Source organism: Bactrocera latifrons, unplaced genomic scaffold, assembly GCF_001853355.1.
Source record: "Bactrocera latifrons isolate USDA-ARS-PBARC rearing strain unplaced genomic scaffold, ASM185335v1 scaffold_1235, whole genome shotgun sequence".
Taxonomy (NCBI): domain Eukaryota; kingdom Metazoa; phylum Arthropoda; class Insecta; order Diptera; family Tephritidae; genus Bactrocera; species Bactrocera latifrons.
This window is the reverse complement of record NW_017534670.1, coordinates 1-20,556: the sequence shown is the minus strand read 5'-3', so window position 1 is coordinate 20,556 and position 20,556 is coordinate 1. Positions and strand designations below refer to the sequence as shown.

The 20,556-nt window shown below is 34.0% G+C and overlaps 1 protein-coding gene and 1 pseudogene across 1 annotated transcript; one reads left to right on the top strand and one right to left on the bottom strand.

Annotated features, from left to right (window-relative positions):
- LOC108978530 overlaps nt 1-9,419 on the top strand; it is a 25,409-nt pseudogene extending 15,990 nt beyond the window's left edge.
- A 5,514-nt stretch (nt 9,420-14,933) lies between these two features.
- Nucleotides 14,934-15,928, bottom strand: LOC108978529. Its single transcript, XM_018948862.1, has 3 exons — nt 15,906-15,928; nt 15,519-15,702; nt 14,934-15,444 (listed from the first exon to the last, which is right to left on the bottom strand). Exons 1-3 carry the CDS (start codon nt 15,926-15,928, stop codon nt 15,016-15,018), a joined length of 636 nt encoding a protein of 211 aa, XP_018804407.1. The 3' UTR covers nt 14,934-15,015.
- Between the last annotated feature and the right edge of the window lie 4,628 nt (nt 15,929-20,556).

The following is a 20,556-nucleotide window of genomic DNA, read 5'->3' as shown; positions in this document are numbered from 1 at the left end:
CAAGCAACAACATTTCGAAAATCTACAACTTTTTGAAAGACAGCGACCTTCTTCGACGCATATAATATAACCAGTCGGCCGATAGCCCATGATGCTAGTGCYRCRTATTTTCTTAGTTTGTATAATAATTGTATTGTTATGTAAGCTTTTATAAATGAAAACCATCGCTCTTAACTGCCCATATCTTGCTGCATCTCACGGTTTGTTTTTCGAAATACTAATTATTGTTTTAAATACCACTCGCTTATGTGGTATATTGTATTTTTATTTTTAAMAAACCACAAAAATSTGTATCTTTGATTGTGGCACATAACCGGGATTGACTGCATTTGTCAAGGATAGTAAAAAATATTTTTACGCGGCTTGCACAAATCTGAGTCGATATGTATGCAAGCTCATACGGAGACATACGTATTTACGCTGGTTTGATGGTGAAGCTGTTACAGCGGCAAAGGAAACAGTGCACAGCTCGGATTTTCTACCAACAACACAATGTTGTGACGCTTTTGCCGCGTCAGTCCGTCGACACATTGACTCTTTGACAAAACGTGAGCCATTGGTTGCCCGTGTCAACGGAAATTTCGCATGAAACAATATGCGAAACAAAATCAAACATTTAATAATAAGCAGCAAACATTCAGGCTAGTAATAATCAAGCTAGCAAGAGAGCACCATCACAGATAATACAGACTCCTAATAAAATGCAACTGATGTACAATACAGAAGTTACAGAAACTGACCCAATAGAAGACGATAACGAAATATTAGAATGTCCTGGAGGATACTACGAGTCCTCGCAGGACTACGCACCTACTAACTGAAGCAACCTACAATGAAGGATCGCTAAAATCGCTTTTAAATAAATATCTTAATCCATCGGTAATCAATGGTATAAAAACAACAGAACCCATTATGCTAAAAATCCAATCAATCTATCCTCTACATTTCGCAAATTACAAAATTCGTTTCACACAAATAGTAGTCGGAGATATTACTAATACCGAGGCCCAATATAAAATAGCAGTCGAGGAATAATCGAGTTCACAGAAATGAAAAAGAAAWTARGTTCCAGATTTAGGAAAAATATTATTTCCCCGCTATGTCGGGGATCAAAAAAATCACAAAATTATGCAAAGTTTGTAAAGAAAATAAATATGATCATCACCCAAACAATGCAAAATTGGGAGCTACACCCTTACCAGAATATCCAAGCCATACTATTCACATAGACATTTTCTCAACAAACAAACATAAAGTACTGACTTCTATTGACAAGTTTTCCAAATACACGGTAAAAGTATAGGCAGTATAAAAATAACCCTTAAGAGAAATAATATTTTACTTTGGAGTTCTGAAGGCTATAGTTTTCGATAACGAAAAGACATTTAATTCTCAACCAATACAATTCATGTAAGAAAATGAATTCAATATGAAAATATTCACTGCACTACCCAATAATAGCGAGGTCAATGGACAAATAGAACGGTTCCATTCAACAATATCAGAAATTATGAGATGCTAAAACAGGAATACCCTAATTTTCGACGAATTAATGGAATGGTCTGTAAACGAATACAACCATTCTTTTCACTCCGTTACAGAAAAAAAACCGTTGACATATTCTTCGGTGGACCTACCCCAAATGCAACTAGAAACTATGAAGAAGATTCTAGCAAAATTAAAGGAGAAACTGGAAAAGGACCTGAAATATCATAACAAACATAGAAAGGAAACTATTGACTATAGAACAGGGGACAAAATGTTTGTTAAACAATAAAAGATTAGGAACAAAACTTTCAAAAAGGTAAAAAGAGGAAATATTTAAGGAAAACAGACATGCCACAGTAAAAACAGAATCAGACAAAATAGTCCACAAAGATCGTATAAGAAACTAATATAATCATATCTTCTTTTAGATCACAAATTTCCGTAACTTTTCACATCCTTTGCTGTGCTTCGGTTGAAGTATTTCATTACTCTCAATCCGAAACCGTTACCATCTAAATGGCATCGGGAAAGTGTTGTCTTACAGGATCCTTCACTTCATCAATCTTACCGAATACTCCATAACTCTAGATGACATAAATACCTTCTTCCAAAAAATTATCCCACCTTCCCATCCCTTGCACCAATTCATTGCAAAATAAATTAAAATATCTAATATTACTATCAACAATATAACACCAAAATATAGAGTAAAGAGGTCATTAAATTTTATAGGATCAGCATGGAAATGGTAAATCCCGACCATCAATAGTAAATTCGATGAAATCATAGAAAAAAATAATCAACAGCAAGTAATTAATTAATAGGAACGTTTTTGAAAGAATCAAAAATATTACACAAATAAACAACAGCATATTAAAAACACAAAATAGCAATGAATTTCGAACCTCACTAATACTTCAGTATAAATTTAAAATTTATATAATAAAGGAAGAAATTTGAAACATTAACAGAGCAATACATCTTACCAAAGCAAACATAATAACCAGTTTCATAATTTATGTAATAAAAGTACCAAAAACAAGGAATGAAATCTGTAATTGCATTTTAATAAAACCAATAAGCAAAAATGGAACAATTTTGTAATTAAAATTTGAAAACGTTTTGAAAGGTAATGACAATTACTATGGAGTAGGTGATTGTAAACAAATAAATAATGTAAAAATATGCAAAGGACTAAATTAAAGATATACAAAACGAAAATTGTATTAAAAATTTCATAGGAAACAAACCTTATGATTTTATTATTACAAATACTGATCATGTAAGAAACATTGAAGAAATAAAGTAGGATTAATTTTACTAAATAACTTTCAAGGAAATGAAACAATAAGTAATAATGTAACGAGACATTCAAATAGTAAAATTTTTTAATGAAACAAAAAAAAATTAATTATTTACACTTTACTGCCTTAGAAGCTCACTGCCTGAGACCATTGCCAGCATTAATCCATAATTCAAATTCTCGACCCGATTACGAAGAACTACTATCTCCAAAGTTTATGAGAGAGCTTAATATTAAAAATATAACAAATTATCTCTCTAGATTTACTAGTCAAGTCTAGTATGTTAACTCATTTCGGTATTTTGTTCTTTGTTATAATCATAATTATAGCTCTTAAAATTCGGACACGAAAAATGGCCAACATCACTATTCAAAAAGAGGAAAGTTGCAAGACAAAAGTCTTAATGATATACCATACTTTTAAAGACCTATCAGTTGCGATTGGAATTTCGGATGGAGGAGTTAACACAACATAAATTCGCTGACAACAATGTCTGCATAATTTGGAGTCAACTTACAATTGAGACTCCTATCATTGTATAAACCTACAATTAAAAAAATTCTATCACTTTCACCCATACATACGCAGTCGAAAGCTTATAGAATGACAGAAATTACATTAAGAATGCAATAGAATGAGGGAAGACTCCGGGCAAAAGCCCAGGCAGTTCGTTAGGGTTTCCTAAATATTCCACTACTAAAACGGTCAAATGCCTTAGAAAAGGCAGGAGTGTATTGCCGTGTTGTGCTATCCTATTTATTATTTTAAGGCCGTTGTTGTTAAATTTTTAAATGAATTTCGATTATTAAAATTAATAAAGATTTAATTTACCTAGTTTTGATAAAAAATTTTATTTATTGTATCAAAATATTTGTAAATCTTTTCTATTTTGTTAAAAATATTTGAAGAATATATCTATTTTTGTTTAAATTATTACAAATAGTTTTGTTTAGTATTGTATATATTATATGGGTGAAAATAGGCCTCCGGGGGAACATACTACCAAAAAAATATCGGTAACTCGCCTATATTGCAACATCATTTTTAATTTTTAAGTCCTTTTTTATTTGAATCTCTTTGCCGAAAAATTAACTATTTCGATCAGGTGATCTCAGCTGTTGACGACCATATGATTCTTTTGTTACTTGTATATTTCTATTATGACCCCTATTGCACTCTTGCATCCGCTCTCCCAATTATTAGGCAGTTGAGCGAAACACTCGCAAACCTAATCACAGTATATACAGTAGATAACCTTTTCGTGGTAGCTTTCTGAGATTCTGATTTTCAGAGGTAGCAACGCAGTGCTGTATATATTGAGGTAGTAAATACTTAGCAAATTTATTCTATTAAATAACAAAAACTATAGATATGGTTACTAAATATAAAAGCAAATTATTTATTAATGCCATATATTTACTAATATTTGATTTAAATGCCATACTGTGTCATATTTCGCCCATAAAAATATCATTTACTGATAGTCAGATATTCCTTATATAGTAAGTTCTTATTAATAAAATGCAGCCTTGTTCTTAGATTTCTCGGTGGTGAGTTTTCTTCTGAATGTATTTGTTTACAATTAAGAGACAGAAAACATAAAACGGTTTGTATTCGTAACTTTTTGAAATATTATTACCAATAATTTTAATCTGGAAATAAGAAGAAAGAAGATATTGAGGCATTTCAAGATGGATTTTTAATACATCGTTCTAATTTTCATCCGTATACTATTTACGATAAAACTGATAGAAACGGTACAATATCTATTTCTTTATAAGTATGTGAAAGCATATAAATGCATCCATATAATATAAGGTGCATTACCGGCTTTTTTTAGGTGGTCGGTTCCTTACACTTATATGGGTTTTAATATAAACTTTATTAATAACACTAATATGTATTCTTATTAAAAACTTCAACATATCTTTCTGTTTAAACTCAATTTCCAATTGATGTTTTCCTATAACGGCTAACGAATTGTTAATTTGTATACATATGTTWAACGACAAATTACCATACAGGATTGTATCCTACTGCATGCAAAAATTTAGAAATACTTGAAGCTTGTTTAAAAATTGCACAAAAAAAAAAAACTCATATCCCAATAAAATTGAATAGATATTCAAAGTAATTCAATATAATCACTTAAATAACGTAAACACTTGCATTACTTAATATCTTTTAAAGTGTTGATCATCAAAATTTAAAATTTATATGTAGCTTAAATGCTAACACAACACCCTGATTACCATGAAAGTAGTAAAAAAAGTGTTACACAACACTATACTGAGAACTTAATTTTGATGACTAGGCACTTATAGGTCTCGAGCTTAGCTTAGTAATAACTAACAATAGAATTAAGTACTACTCAGTTTTGAAATAAAGCTCAAAGAAAGCACATAGTGCTGTAAATAAAAACTTATTGTTTAATTTTATGTTACATTAATATGTAGTTATAGCCGCAGGAAACCATTATTTGACTTAGGTATTTTTTCGATTTAAAATTAAGATTACACTTATATTTTTTGCACTTTTATATTCACTAGTACTTAATTAATTCGTTTGTACACATTTATTTTACATTATATAGTGCACAAATAGTTTTAGTTCAATATTTAACTTATTGTTCAAATATATTTAACAATAACGAATATATTTAACAAGTAGCTTCTACACACTGTCCAATAATCAGTGTTACCATACTAATATTATATATTGGAACAAACTAGCAAAAATACAATAGAAAGGAAGATTAACAAAATGCAATTTAACGCGGAAAAAAACTTGACAAACCCCGGTGCATCGTAAAATAGGAGTAGGGAAAGTATCAGCTGATGTTATGCAAACAAAGGCACAGCTGGGAGGTGCCCATGTAGAAACGTCAAGGGGAGTCCGGGGTTGAGTTTTTATTGGAATCAAAATGGCCGACTTTTAACCGAAAAATGGTTGCATTGTGTTATTTACTTATAATATATGGAAAGTTGTCACAAAAATATTGGTTATATATAAAACTTTAATATATTTTCAAAAGATTATATTTTTATATTAATATATATTCATAAATTGGAGGACAGTATAAGCAAATATATGAGTAATTAAGTTTTTCATTCATGCCGCTTTTAAACTGTGGTAAGTTAAAAAAAATTCACCACAGAAAACTGTTAGGTGTAAATAAGCAACCGTGCCAAATAGTGGTTTCCAGAATATGYTTATTCACAGCTAAATTTATATTCTTGCAAGACAATTTGTTTGTATTTATTTAATTAATTCAACCTGCAAGCTGCATAAATTACCTAAACGTATGGGGATACACATAAAATACCGACGCTCAAGATGCCGACCCATCACAAATTAACACTCACCAATCCAGACGGGGTTAGATCGCCGAAAAGGGGCATAATGAGCGCCTCTCCAAGTAGCTTCTGCTGGGATGTTTTCGTAGAAATCACCTTTGCAGCCATCTGCTTGGAGCGGAACCGCCTCCTAAGAGCATCAAGACATTTTTCCTTGACTACGCCGGCGACTTCGTACAGTACGTCGACCGGACTTCAGATGCAACTGACTTTCGACAGGTACTGACCGCCATTCACAGTGGAGCCACACCTTCACTGACTCCCTTCCCGTGAATGGCGCTCTTGGAGTCAAATCACCACCTATCGCAGACGAAGAGCTCCAGTTGCCGCGACCCTAGCGCATTTTATTCTGGATATTGTAGCAGGTTAAACTCCTACTTATCCAGGATCGACACTCACATACTCAATATATGTCCTGCAAATAACGAGTCTCTGCAGGACACTGACCACCTCTTTTCCTGCCGTATTAACCCCACTCATCTAACACCCTCTTCCCTTTGGTCCGACTCCGTCGAAGCAGAACGTTCCCTGGGCCTCCCGTTAGATGACGTCGACGACAACACAGGTAACCCTCACCATCCTAACGGGGATTGATAACCGTTAAAACAATAAACAACAACATGCCGACCCATCAAAATCCCGACAATATTCAAATATCTTGCTAGTTTTGCTATTGAGCATGGCGTCATAGGATTGCGTATGCTAATTTAAGCATACTCCTGTAGAACCCCCAAAGATTATCGCCGATGCCCAGAGCATACTTAAATTATGGAGGGAACATTTCTCCAGCCTGATGAATGGCAATGAACGCACAATGCCTGGAGAAGGCGAACCCGAYTCCACAATCGATGACGATGGAGCAGACGTTGAAGAAGTTCGAATAGCAATTACCCGCCTGAAGAACAACAAAGCGGCGGGGCCGATGGCTTGCCGGCCGAGCTATTCAAACACGGCGGCGAAGAACTGATAAGGAGCATGCATCAGCTTCTTTGGAAAATATGGTCGTAAGAAAACATGGATTGGAATTTAAGTGTGCTATGCCCAATTCTTAAAAAAGGAGACCCCACAATCTGCGCCCACTACCGTGGGATTAGCCTCCTCAACATCGCATATAAGGTTCTATCGAGCGTATTGTGTGAAAGATTAAAGCCCACCGTCAAGAAACTGATTGGACCTTATCAGTGTGGCTTTAGACCTGGCAAATCAACAACCGACCAGATATCCATCATGCGCCAAATCTTGGAAAAGACCCGTGAAAGGAGAATCGACAAACACCACCTCTTCGTCGATTTCAAAAATGCTTTCGACAGCACGAAAAGGATCTGTCTCTGCGCCGAGGTTTCAAACAAGGCGACTCCCTATCGTGCGACTTCTTCAACCTGCTTCTGGAGAAAATAATTCGAACTGCAGAACTAAATAGAGAAGGTACCATCTTCTACAAGAGTGTACAGTTGCTGGCGTATGATGTTGATATCATCGGCCTCAACACCCGCGCCGTTAGTGTTGCTTTCTCCAGACTGGGCAAGGCAGCAAAGTAGATGGGTCTGGAAAGACGAAATATCTCCTGTAATGAAACAAACAGTCGTCGCACTCGCGACTTTGCTCTCATGTCACTGTTGACAGTCATAACTTTGAAATCGTAGATAATTTTGTGAACACCACCAACAATGTCAGCCTCGAAATCCAACGCAGGTTAACTCTTGCCAACAGGTGCTACTTCGGACTGAGTAGGCAATTGATAAGCAAAGTCCTCTCTTRACGAACAAAAACCAAACTCTATAAGTCACTCATAGTTCTATATGGTGCATAGGATTGGACGATGACAAAACCTGATGAGTCGACGTTGCGAGTTTTCGAGAGAAACGTTCTGCGAAAGTTTTATGGTCCTTTGCGCGTAGGCCACGGCGAATATGGCATTCGATGAAAAGATGAGCTATATGAGATATATGCAACATTGACATAGTTCAGCGAATTAAAAGACAGCGGATACGCTGGCTAGGTCATGTTGTCCAAATGGCCGAAAGCACTTCAGCTCTGAAGTATTCAGCTGTACCCGTCGGGGGAAGCAGARRAAGGGGAAGACCTCCACTCCGTTAGAAGGACCTGGCTACGCTTGGAATATCCAATTGGCGCGAAGAAGCAACGATTGGCGCGCTGTTCTTGACTCGGCTATAATTGCGTAAGTGGTGTCTACGCCAATTAAGAAGAAGATATGTAAAACGTGTACCGGTAGCTATTAAGTATACAAAGAATGTTATCCCTACTCAGTGCTACTGTAAGAATGTAGCCGTAAAATGTCTTAACGTCCCTTAAGCAACAACCGCGCAACACGTACAATATACAGTTTGTCAAGAAAGTATTTTTACATCTATTAATCTAGCGAAATTCAGAAATATTACCAAGAAAATATTTACATTTTAATGGTTTTCTTTCAATATTTGGTTTTATTTAACAAACAGATATAAATCATAAGCCAACAATAGAAAGTAGAGTTACTCATTTTGAAAATAACACAAAAATAAGAAGCAAAAACAAAATAAACTCCAAACACTGCTGTCAAGGAAGTTTTTTTTACATTTGCAGTTAATGATTTTAAATTAAATACGTTTAAAAAAAGAAATATGAGTTAGTACTTTGTATGATTGCCCCGGGCATCTATAACAMCTTGAAGTCTGCTTCTCATTGAATTAATAATTTTTTGAACATCATAGCTCTGGGGTATCTTATACTATTCCTCTAAAACTACATTTTTGAGTTCTGCTCGACCTTTTGGGTGCCTTTTTGCAACTTTTTTCTTCAAATACGCCCATAAGTTTTCTATTGGATTCATATCTGGACTTTGGGCCGGTGTATCCAATACTTTACTACAATTAAAAAGCAGCCACATTCTCACCATGTGAGCTTTATGCTTTGGGTCGTTGTCCTGGTAGATTTTAAACTGAGGTCTGTTGTTAACAATGAACCCAAATTTATTTGCACTATTTATCAAATGGCGTTGCAGAATACTCAAATCTTTACGTGCATCCATCTTATCCTCTATAAATACCAAATCACCCATTCCCTTGCTGGATATGCACCCCCACACCATGACTGAAAGTTTGCCAAATTTCACTGTTGGTATAATATTTCGCTTTTCCAATGCTTTTAACGGCTGCCTCCACACTCTATTGGGCCCATCATTGTAATACACCATAATCTTACTCTCATCGCAGAATATCACATCATTGCAGTAGCTGTCTGGTTGACGCAGGTACGTTCTAGCGAAAGATAAGCGCTTTTCGATGTGCAGTGCAGAGAGCAACGGTTTCCTTCCAGCACCTCGTAAATTATAACTTGGTTTTCTCAAAACTTGGCGGATTGTTTCATGAGAAACTTCGATCCCACATTCATCTTTAAGTTSACTGGCAAGATTTCTCGTCGAAATTTGAGGGTATGCGGCTACTTTTCTCAACAAAATACGTTCGGCACGCTCAGATATTTTCCGAGGTTGTCCACTTACAGCTTTTGGCTCAAGCCTATTTTCATTTTTTGCACGATTTATTATATTATAGATAGTTTGTCGCTTTACTGAAAACATTTCTGATAACTTTTGCACGCTTTTTCCTCTTTCATAGTTGTAGTAAATCAACTGAGTCACTTCAAACGATATCCTTTTTCCAGGCATTTCTTATGATATACGAAAATATTAAAAATTTTACCAACAAATTACTCCAACTTACACTTTATGACTGACTGATGACTAACACGTGTGTAACTACTCAGTGAGATAACGGTATATCAAACAATATCAGAAAGCGATGCCGAAAATAAATATGTAAAAACACTTTATTGACAGCTGAGCTTAGCAGTTGTTTTGTTTTTGTTTGCTTTGGTAGAAGCAAAAAATTTACCGCTATAAAGCAATGGTAGCTACGTAAATAAATGAAATAATWTTGAAAGGCAAATTCATCAGAAACGCTGGATTTAGTTAAACAAATGCAAATAATGTGAATATTTCAATATGTCAAAACAGTTTTTAGACAAACTGTATATATTTCAAAATAATACATTYACATTGCACTGCATTAGCTTTTGCCCGTCCATCTGCAGTCTGTGATCCAGTTAGTAATGGCGCATCATTTGCATTATGCGTTCGGCGACCTATACGAGGTTTGTTCAAAAAGTATCGCAAATTTTGTGTTTTTTTCAAAAATTATTTATTTTTTCATGAATATCTATTTTTTCTCCTTCAAAGTAATCCTCATGAGATATTATACACTTGTGCCAACGGTTTTTCCAATCTTCGAAGCACTTCAAAAATCTTTTTTTTTTTATCTTCTTCAGCTCCTCCTTCGATGGCGTCTTAATCTCGTCAAGAGAAGCATAACGTCGTTCTTTCATATATCTCTTCAGTTTAGGGAACAAGAAAAAGTCACAGGCGGCCAGATCTGGGGAATACGGTGGCTACTGCATCATGTGTTGTTTTTGGCCAAAAAGTAGCGCACAAGCAACGATGTGTGAGCAGGGGTGTTATCGTGGTGCAAAAGCCAATTTTTATCACATCTTCTCGGCCTTCTGAGAACATTTTGTACCACCGATAAACGTTGCTTCAGTCCAAGGTGGCTTCTCCGTATGTCACAGTCAACATTAGGAATGCATCCGCGTACTTAATTTCGTTTTTCACACAAAATTTGATACAGGTTCTTTGATCCATTTTTTTGAATAGGTAAAMATCGAAAAATAAGTGAGAGACATGAGTACCAACATAACGCCACCAAAAATTCGAAATTCGAATATACGTAACCCGCGAAAATTCAAAATTCGCGATACTTTTTGAACACACCTCGTATGTAATCGTCTGGATCGAGACGTTTTTCTTTCATATAAAAACGAATAAATCAAACTAAAAAATGGCATCTATAACAAAAGAATAAAGCTTCGGTAAGCATACAATACTTTTTTTTAAGAAACACATGCATATATGTATTTCACTTCAACATTTCAAAACTTACCGTTGTTTGCCAATTTATTTGCATTAAGACCTGTAAACGTAGTCATATACATAATATACATTTGAATAATTTAATACTCACCGTTTATATGAATGCATTCAACTATATATTATATTTAAAATATAAACACAAAGCAATAATGACATAACAGCTTAACAATTCGACAGTACAATTCCCATCTTTAAAAATTTCAATGTGGCACAAAAATCTCTATTAACATGTAATGAATTCATTGGTTACAAAAAATGCACTATGTAATGCACTGTATAGAACTTATTTACACATAAAATAGCAGATATTAAATGTGTAATTTGTTTTATCATTTGTTCCCGTATGTTTGTATCTTTTATGTATGTATGTATTTTTATTGTAGCCGTTACTCCTCCTAATGATGATATACATAAATAAATAAAGCTCGAGTGTCGCTTATAGATGTACAGCCGTGGTCTCAGGTACCGTTGGAAAGAGGAAGTACTTTTGATTTAAAGTATACCGGGATATAGGTACTGCAAATGCTTAGTTTACGAGACATTCGACTTTAAAGTTAAAATTTTCAACATGACAACAAGCAATTTCCTTACACACTTTACGCACATCTTTCACTTTAAATTCATTAAATATTGTAAATATTTAAGCGACGAGTAAGGGTTTCAAGGCAAAAAGAGAGAATTTCCCAGAATATCTTGGAAAAAAAAACAATTTTCGGTGTTCACCATAACTCGGCTCTAAGTTATTCGAAAATCAAAAACCAAGAAAGACTAGTCAAATTATAATCAAATCTTCCCAACGATCTCTGATAATTTTTTTCATTTAAAAATTTTTGGCGACCATTTGAAGTGTAAAATGTTATTTTCTACTAAAAATTCCGCCCTTTTGTGGGTGGCAACACCCTTTATGCAAAAAAAAAAAATTTAGTAAAAGTTGCGGTATTTTATATGTTAAAAATATCTACAAAGTTTGTACAAAAGGTCCGAATAAAAATAATAAATTCGCAAAAAAAAAAAATTTACCTTGGAACTCTAACCGCCCTCCCTTAAACAAATTCACAATTCTATTTTTTCAAAATTTCTTTTGACACTCGTAGTGGACATCATTTATATGCGAAAAATTGCAGAAAATGGAGCGCAAAAATATGGTAATAAGCAGATATGAGCAATTATCTGAAATTTCTCTTTTTCATCTTTTTTTATTTTGGGGTACCCTATTGGGTAGTCGAGAAAGTCTTTTCGTATTTCTATATAAACTCCAACTTATTTTTTTTATATTTATTATGACCAATAGTGAACAAAATTGTTAAATTCATCTTTATGCTATCTATCACTGTGGTTAATTTCACTTATGTAATGCGAGTGGTTCTTTTCTTACAATAATTTACATAGAAAACAAATATATTTCTGTGGACAAAAGTTTTGGCACAGTTAGAATTCTCGGAAATAATCCCACTGATTTTGCTTAAAAAAGAAAAAAACTGACAACAACAAGTGACCACATGATAGTGTACCAAATAATATAAACCGTTAACTTTTAGAGTAAAATATAGTCTTGCGTAGCGTGCATTAATTACTACAATTCAGTAAAATGGGTCGGAGGCGAGCAGAAACGACAGCAGAGGAGCGAAAATTTATTTTAAATCTTCATTCCGCCCACAAAAGCTATGCAGAAATTGGTGAAATAATGAAGTTAAGCCGTTTTACCATTCGGAGCATAATCAAGCGTTTTAAACATGTTCGTTGTCTCCAGAGTTGCGAACGTTCGGGTCGCCCGCGTAAATTTAGTTCTAGAGAGGGGGCATATGTGGTACGTAAAATAAAAAAAAAATCCCAAACTGACTTCAACAAAGATTACTGCTGACCTCAAGGAAGAATTAAATAAACATGTGCATCCGAAAACTGTGCGGCGAGTGCTTATTCGTAACGGGTATAAATCCAGAATAGCTAAAAAAAACCTCTTTATCAGCAAAGCTAACAAAAAGAAGCRTTTAGAATTTGCTAAAGAGTATAAAAACAGAACTATGGATTTCTGGGATAAAGTAATATTCACAGACGAAAGTAAATTTAACATTTTCCAAAGCGACGGTCGAATACGGGAGAAAGACAAATACTGAATTTGACAAAAGCAATGTTAGTAATACTGTAAAGCATGGAGGTGAAGGAGCCATGGTTTGAGGATGTAGTGCGGCGTTGAGAACTTAGTATTTGTTGATGGAGTAATGGACAAAACTGTATATATGAACATATTGAAAGAAAACTTGCAAGGAAGTGTAGAAAAGCTAAATCTCAGGAATCAGTTCTATTTTCAGCAAGATAATGATCCCAAACATAAAGCTTATGATGTTCGTATGTGGATCATTCATCACGTTCCCCACGTTCTTGCAACTCCTCCTCAATCACCGGACTTAACTCCGATTGAGCACTTATGGGATGAACTTGGACGAAGGGTAGAAAAGCACAACGTAACAAGTAAAAGCCAATCAGCCCTACGAATGTCCGCTACGAATACGCATAATTTGCTATCATTGAATTCATCTGAATTCGAAACTTTTGTTGCCAGACTTAATTTTGAATTTTGACATTTCGAAATCAGCTGTGTAGAAAACAAAATATGTATTCGCTAACGTTTTTATTTATGTTACTTGAGGAAGAACGTGAGAGAAGTCGGCGTGATCTAAAAATTCACCGAAAATCTCTGAGGGACAACAGCAACCCTTTCGATGTGGACGAAACAATGTACAGTTCAAAAATCGACAAAAAATCATTGTTAAATTTTATTAAAATTATTTTTCTAAAACAGGTTTATTAAAAACTATCGCTTAAATAAGGTGGCCTTTAGTTCTTCACGATCGTCATCTATATCTTTACTTCATCGATTGTCTTCGGTTTTACGGTTTTTAGCTGAAGGAGACTATCGGCATTGAGTGGGTAAAGACTTCGATATTCCAATGGCTCAGTCAACATTTTGTATTGGGATTGCTTCAGTCCCATTTATGCCCTCAGTGGATAAACCTCGAGTTAAGTAACGTTGAAAAAAGTGAAGCGAAAAAGGATTTTTTTCAGAAATACGGATTTCCAGGCGCGATTTTGTGTGTAAACGGGACACATATTAAAATCGTTGCTACAAATAAAGATAAGTTTCTCTATTATAACCGCAAAGGATACTTTAGTATCAATGCCATGGTTGTAAGTTTGGTGTGAAATTCGCATTTCAAACATCTTAATGAATGTTTTGCAGATATGTGACAATAAAATGAAAATACGTTATGTGAATGCTCAGTTTCCTGGCAGCATTCAGGACTCCCACATATGGAATGTCAGCAATGCTCGTTATTATCATGAGAAAAAGTACCTCGATGGTGAACGAAATACTTGGCTTTTGGGTATTATACATACAAACATATATACGAGTATTACAAAAATTCCCAAGATTTAATATTTGTACAGAAGAGAAATGTAATAAAATACATGCAAAAGCGAGAAATATCGTTGAAAGAACAATAGGAGTTTTTAAAAATCGATCTAGATGTCTTCTGGCTTCACTACGAGCCATGGAAGGCATCTCAAATCGTTAATGTGGCGGCAGCGTTACACAACGTTTGCATTCACTATAGCGTGAATGAGGAAAGTTTCGAAAATAATTCGGATCCAAATATTTTTACAGAAAGTAATGAAATTCTTTAATCAACTTATAATGATTCAGCTTCACAAATCAGAGAAGCTCTATGTGCAACACTTACACGAATATAATATCCTAAATAAATTTATTTAATTATTTTAATTATTTTTTGTCATGGCTTGCAATATTTTTTCTTCTACCTCTAACATTTKCTGTTTAATGGAATTCTTAGCAGCTACCAAATTCTCCATAGCTATGTTGTGCCTTCTAAATTCTTCCACTTCCGGTTTTTTTTAAAGTCATTTTGCATTTCCAATGACGTAATGAAAGGTCGTCCAACTTATCAAGAACCTTTTCCTGGAATTCTGTTTGAATTGCAAGTTGTTCTATAAGTAAATCGGCTGTACATGTTTCCGGTGGCCTAGTAGTACTTCTAGGCAGTGCTGGATTGCAGGTCACTGATGGCATCGATACGTCGGCCTCTGTCTCATTGCCCACGTCGTCTACAATAGCTAAGCCGATGCTCACTGTATTCGCAATACCACTTGTACTTGTTTCCAATGCCGTTAGTATTATCACCGCTTCCTCCAAYTCATTGAAATGGTGCTGCCTATTTCTGCCGCCACCAGTAGCTGACTGCTGCTTTTTATTTTCAACCAATTTTCTTTTTATGTAGGCCTTCCAGTCAAGCCATACCTAATAAAAAATAAGTCAAACAAGCTTTAAACTATCCTGTTACAACAATAAAATTTACAACTTTATTATATTACCTTCTTCCAGCTGGAAATATCCTTGATAGGCAGACCAAGACTGTTGAGTTCTTGGGCCTTATTGTTCCAAAAAGCTGCCACTTCTTCTTTAGGGTACTTGGTAAAACCCTGCGCCATTTCAGGTTTTTGCTGTAACAGCTCAACCATTAGTGCGTATTGTTGCTTGGTGGTAATTACTTTGGACCTGCGGAAATCGCATTAAATATTATTTTAATGATACAAAATATGTTATAGTTTGATTATTATTCAATTAAAACTTACATTTCTCTTTTTTTTTAATTTATTTCTCCGTTAGCACAAACCTGTCGTACAAAAATTCCGATAAACTTAAAAATTTTCCGTTCCGAGTGAATTCAGTGAATGCAACTCTACGAATTTCGAACTTACTTTCGGAACTGTTCGAATTGCATGATAGCAGTTTCGTAACTTTCCCGAAATAACAGTCTACGATGGATTGCGTGATAGGGCTGAATTAAAAGAGGTACTGCAGTATGAATGGACTAACATTGGATTTGAGGTGACAAAAAAATTGGTTCACTCCATGCCAAATCGTTTAAATGACGTTATTAAAATGAAAGGTTTAAATACTCGTCATTAAATTAGCATTTTTTTTTCTCATATACATATTCAAAATGTGCCAAAACTTTTGTCCATTGAAATATATTCGCTTTTTATTTAAATTGTTACAAAACAACCACAGATATATCATACTATATGAAATTAAGTATAGTGACAGATAACATAAAGGTATATTAGTAGTACATTATTTGAACCTACCTTTTAAATTTACGGAACTACAGAGCACTGAAGGAACCAGCATCAGCTGTGCAAAAACTTTGTCCGTCAGTGTATATGTACGGATCGAATTTGCTCTATTTTATCAATTGTGCTACTTCTCGTGTGAAAGAAGTTAAAAGTTTTAAAAATAGGGAGGAAACCAAGTAATTTAGCAAAAAATGAAAATATATGAGACTGCAACGAAATTATTCCATTGTTCAATATATTACAATGTATGTATATATTACAATGTAAACTTGAAATCAAAACAGATGCTTAAAATAGGCGTTATATCATATAACGGCCCAAATTACTTGAACAMGCCCCTCAAAGCAGGGACAAAATCCACTTGAGAACTTGTGGTCCGTTTTGAAAACTTAATTAAAAAATTATAATCGGCGATATTCCGTTTTCGTTTTCAAACGAAGTCAGAACGACTATTTCGAATTCCTGTTGGCGTTATTGTAATTTACCAAAAATATCATTTGAAACGAATATAGTAAATACAAAGTAAGAGAAAAAATATACGTTTGGCAAGGGTTTAAGAAAGGAAATAAACCACTTTTTTGATGGGATATTCATTTACTATTTACAAGGGTTTAAGAAAAGAAATAAACCACTTTTTTTGATGGGATATTCATTTACTCAATTTTGTATAAATACATTTTTTTTATCTATGAAAGTGTTTAACATTTATGTTTGTATGGCTGATCCAAGTAGAGAACAACGTGTACGAATCGTTTAACTTTATTACGAAAATTAACGTTCTGTATAGAATGTTTCGAGCGAATATTACAAATATTCAAACCTAAACCGAGCTTTACGTTTACGAATGGAATGAGAAAATGTAACACCAAAACAAAATTGATGAAATCGATGTCACGCCGCTTACTGCTGTTTTAAAACACCACAGATATCTTACAAAACACTAATTTTACTAAATTAATTTTTTACTCTAAATAGTGTACGTACACGAATTTTGATGTATGTATGTATATATTGGAGAATGATTAGAAATACGAAAATACGATGTTAAAAAAATTGTAGAATACAGTATGCATTTAGAAAAGTTATTCTAGAATCTTTCAATTAAAGAAAGAGTTCTGTTAGTTTAGTAAAAATAGTGGCGCACAAATATGTATTTTGCTTACAGTAAATGATCATGGGCGAATTTAAATTCGCGTGGTTATCTGTCCGTCCTTCTGTTGGGGTAAGCTGTGTTCTTTGGCGCAAAAATGGCGACGACTTCGTATATGAGTGCATTCGGACTAGTGCCACACCCACAAAACGCCGTTAATCGAAAACCTACAAAATGTCAAAACTAAGCACTAAACTAAGTTATAAAACTGTAATTTGTTACAAGGGATTTCAGTAGCAAAGTATATGTTTGGAATAAAAATATTATAAAAAACAGACATGAACCCACCCTCTACTATTTTTATATATGTATATCTCCTAAGCCACTAAAGCAAATTCGGTTAAACATCTACCGACATTGCGAAAATCGAAAACCTACAAAATGTCAAAACTAAGCACTAAACTAAGTTATAAAACTGTAATTTGTTACAAGGGATTTCAGTAGCAAAGTATATGTTTGGAATAAAAATATTATAAAAAACAGACATGAACCCACCCTCTACTATTTTTATATATGTATATCTCCTAAGCCACTAAAGCAAATTCGGTTAAACATCTACCGACATTGCGAAAATGTTTAAATCGGATTATAACCCCGGAATGCTGAAATATCTTGCAATATTTTGTTTTTTAGTATTAAATTTTACCAACACCTGATAATATTTCTAAAGCGTATATACTTGCAATTTTCAAACGTATTACGTATTCGTTTACACCTAAACTTAGAGCTTATTATGATCCATACGAATGAAACAAAATTATTTTAAAACCATTGTCTCTGTATATGGTAAACTTATTAGAGGACAGGCCCGATATAGCTTTGTTTGTTTTTGTTTTGGGGCCCCTGACCTCCCTTTTCTAGATCCATAATTCTGTAGTTGAGTCTGAACCAATCGTGTGTTTAAAAGAATTATTATCGAAAATATATGTTGATGCTGTCAACTAGTGATGAGCGAAGTAGCTATTTTTTAGTTTTAGTGAAAAGAGCGATTGCGATTTTTAATCAGTGATTTTTTTTATAGCTATTGCGATCGCTACTTTCCTTAAAGGGTGCGTTCGATCTGTATAAAATCGGTTCGCCATAAACGACATACAAATCCATTTTGCGTTCGTTCTTCAAACAGTGAATATGTGCGACAAACAAGCGGAAAATTGTTCGTACGCGATCTTTCCTATTCGGCGACACGTGAGAAATTCGATTTTTAGCGGGATTCTGTAATAAGTCTCTAGATGAGACATTTTGAGGTAAAGTCTCAATTTATGACTAGTTACTATTCATTAAAAAGTCTCTAGCGTTAGTCTCAAACTATTGTCTTAAAATTTGAGACCTGATAGTTAGCAGGTCACAAAACCAAAACCAAAGGCCAGACTCTTGTTTGCCATTTTGAATATACTGAATAGAGATCATCATAGATATTAATCGATGATCGTTTTTTTATATTTTGTAAGCAACTCAAACACGAAACGGTTAAAAATATATAAATTTTACAGAAATTTCATAAATATTATATAACAAAGTCAACATATATTTTCACTTTTATTGGTAATTATGTTTTTTGACTATGTTATAGAAAATTTATTTGTTCTCGACATGTTTATTTTCATTTCAACATCACTGAATAATGAAATGTAATAGATTTTGTGACCGTCACTTACAGAATAGCAAAATCGTCTCAAGTCTCAAAAATTTTCTCTAACTTAAAATCTCAAATTTAGAGACTTGAGACTGTATCACAGTACAGAATCGCACAATTTGTAGTGCACACAGCGTCATACACGACATATGTACGTGTGTGCCCACCGATCGTAAAAATCAAACATTTTCGCGAACATTGATCGGTATGCGCACAAGCCCATACACGAGTAAACCGCAATCGCATACATACTGATCGAACGCACATATGTGTCTTGTATGGCCACTTTTAATAACATAGATATGTATGTTAAGTAGTTAGAACCTTCAGCAAACTTCAATTAGCATGGATTTATTTATTTTAACCCAAAACAGCCCTCTCATCTTGTACGTGCAGGGGTGTTATGGAATTAAAAATAACTCCATAGAAATAAATATCTGGAATTTTTTGGAAAATCGTATTCGAAAACGTCGAATTTCATCGAAATAAGACCAACAGGTTGAATCNGAATTTCATCGAAATAAGACCAACAGGTTGAATCCTGTCTCTTATACACATCTAGATGTGTATAAGAGACAGGCTATATTTTATGTCAAATATACATATCTTGAAATGGATAGAAAAAAAAACAAAATTTATTAATTTTAAAACAAATAAACGTGTCGTAATTTACTGGAACTAGGTGTATGTAAACTTTATTAGTCCACTAATGTAATTTATTATATATACATATGCATGTATGTACATATATTTTATATCAAAGCACTCGAGCATGCACGTACAAATTGAACGATTTCATGACGAATTCCTTAAAATCTTTGGAAATACAAAATAAAGTCATGCATGCATTATTACCTGAATATTTAATTAATGTAGGCTTAATAAGTTATATATTTACATATTAATTTGCTGGGCATTATATGTTTGATGACATACTAAAAGACCAAGCGGTCGCGTATATTCACGTACATATGTATGCAATTATGTGTGCATGTAAGCAAATATGACACACCAGACGTATAATATGTGTAAATTTGTCTACACACAACTTTTTATGTAAATGTGTACACTTATTGCTTCATGTGAAATCTCCGTTGTCACGGGCAACCAATGGCTGAAGCTCACGTTTTGTCGAAGAGTCAGTCAGAGAGAATGAATTTCTGTTATATAACCTAGGCTTTAATTTTGAATTATAAATAAAATATATTTTTTAATCGACAGAACTGATTAATATATGTGTGTGTGCGCCCAAATACCTATAAGGAAAAAGAAACGACAATGGGTTAAAGTAAAATGAAAGAGAATGAGAAAAAAACTCGAACAAAGTTGCGCAACACAAATTGCTCGTGTGAATGCAATGGGCGACAGCAAAAGAGAATCGCCCGAGAATTAGCAACAAAAGTTGACGTGTGTATTAACCTGTCTCTTATACACATCTAGATGTGTATAAGAGTCAGTTATAAAACTGTAATTTGTTACAAGGGATTTCA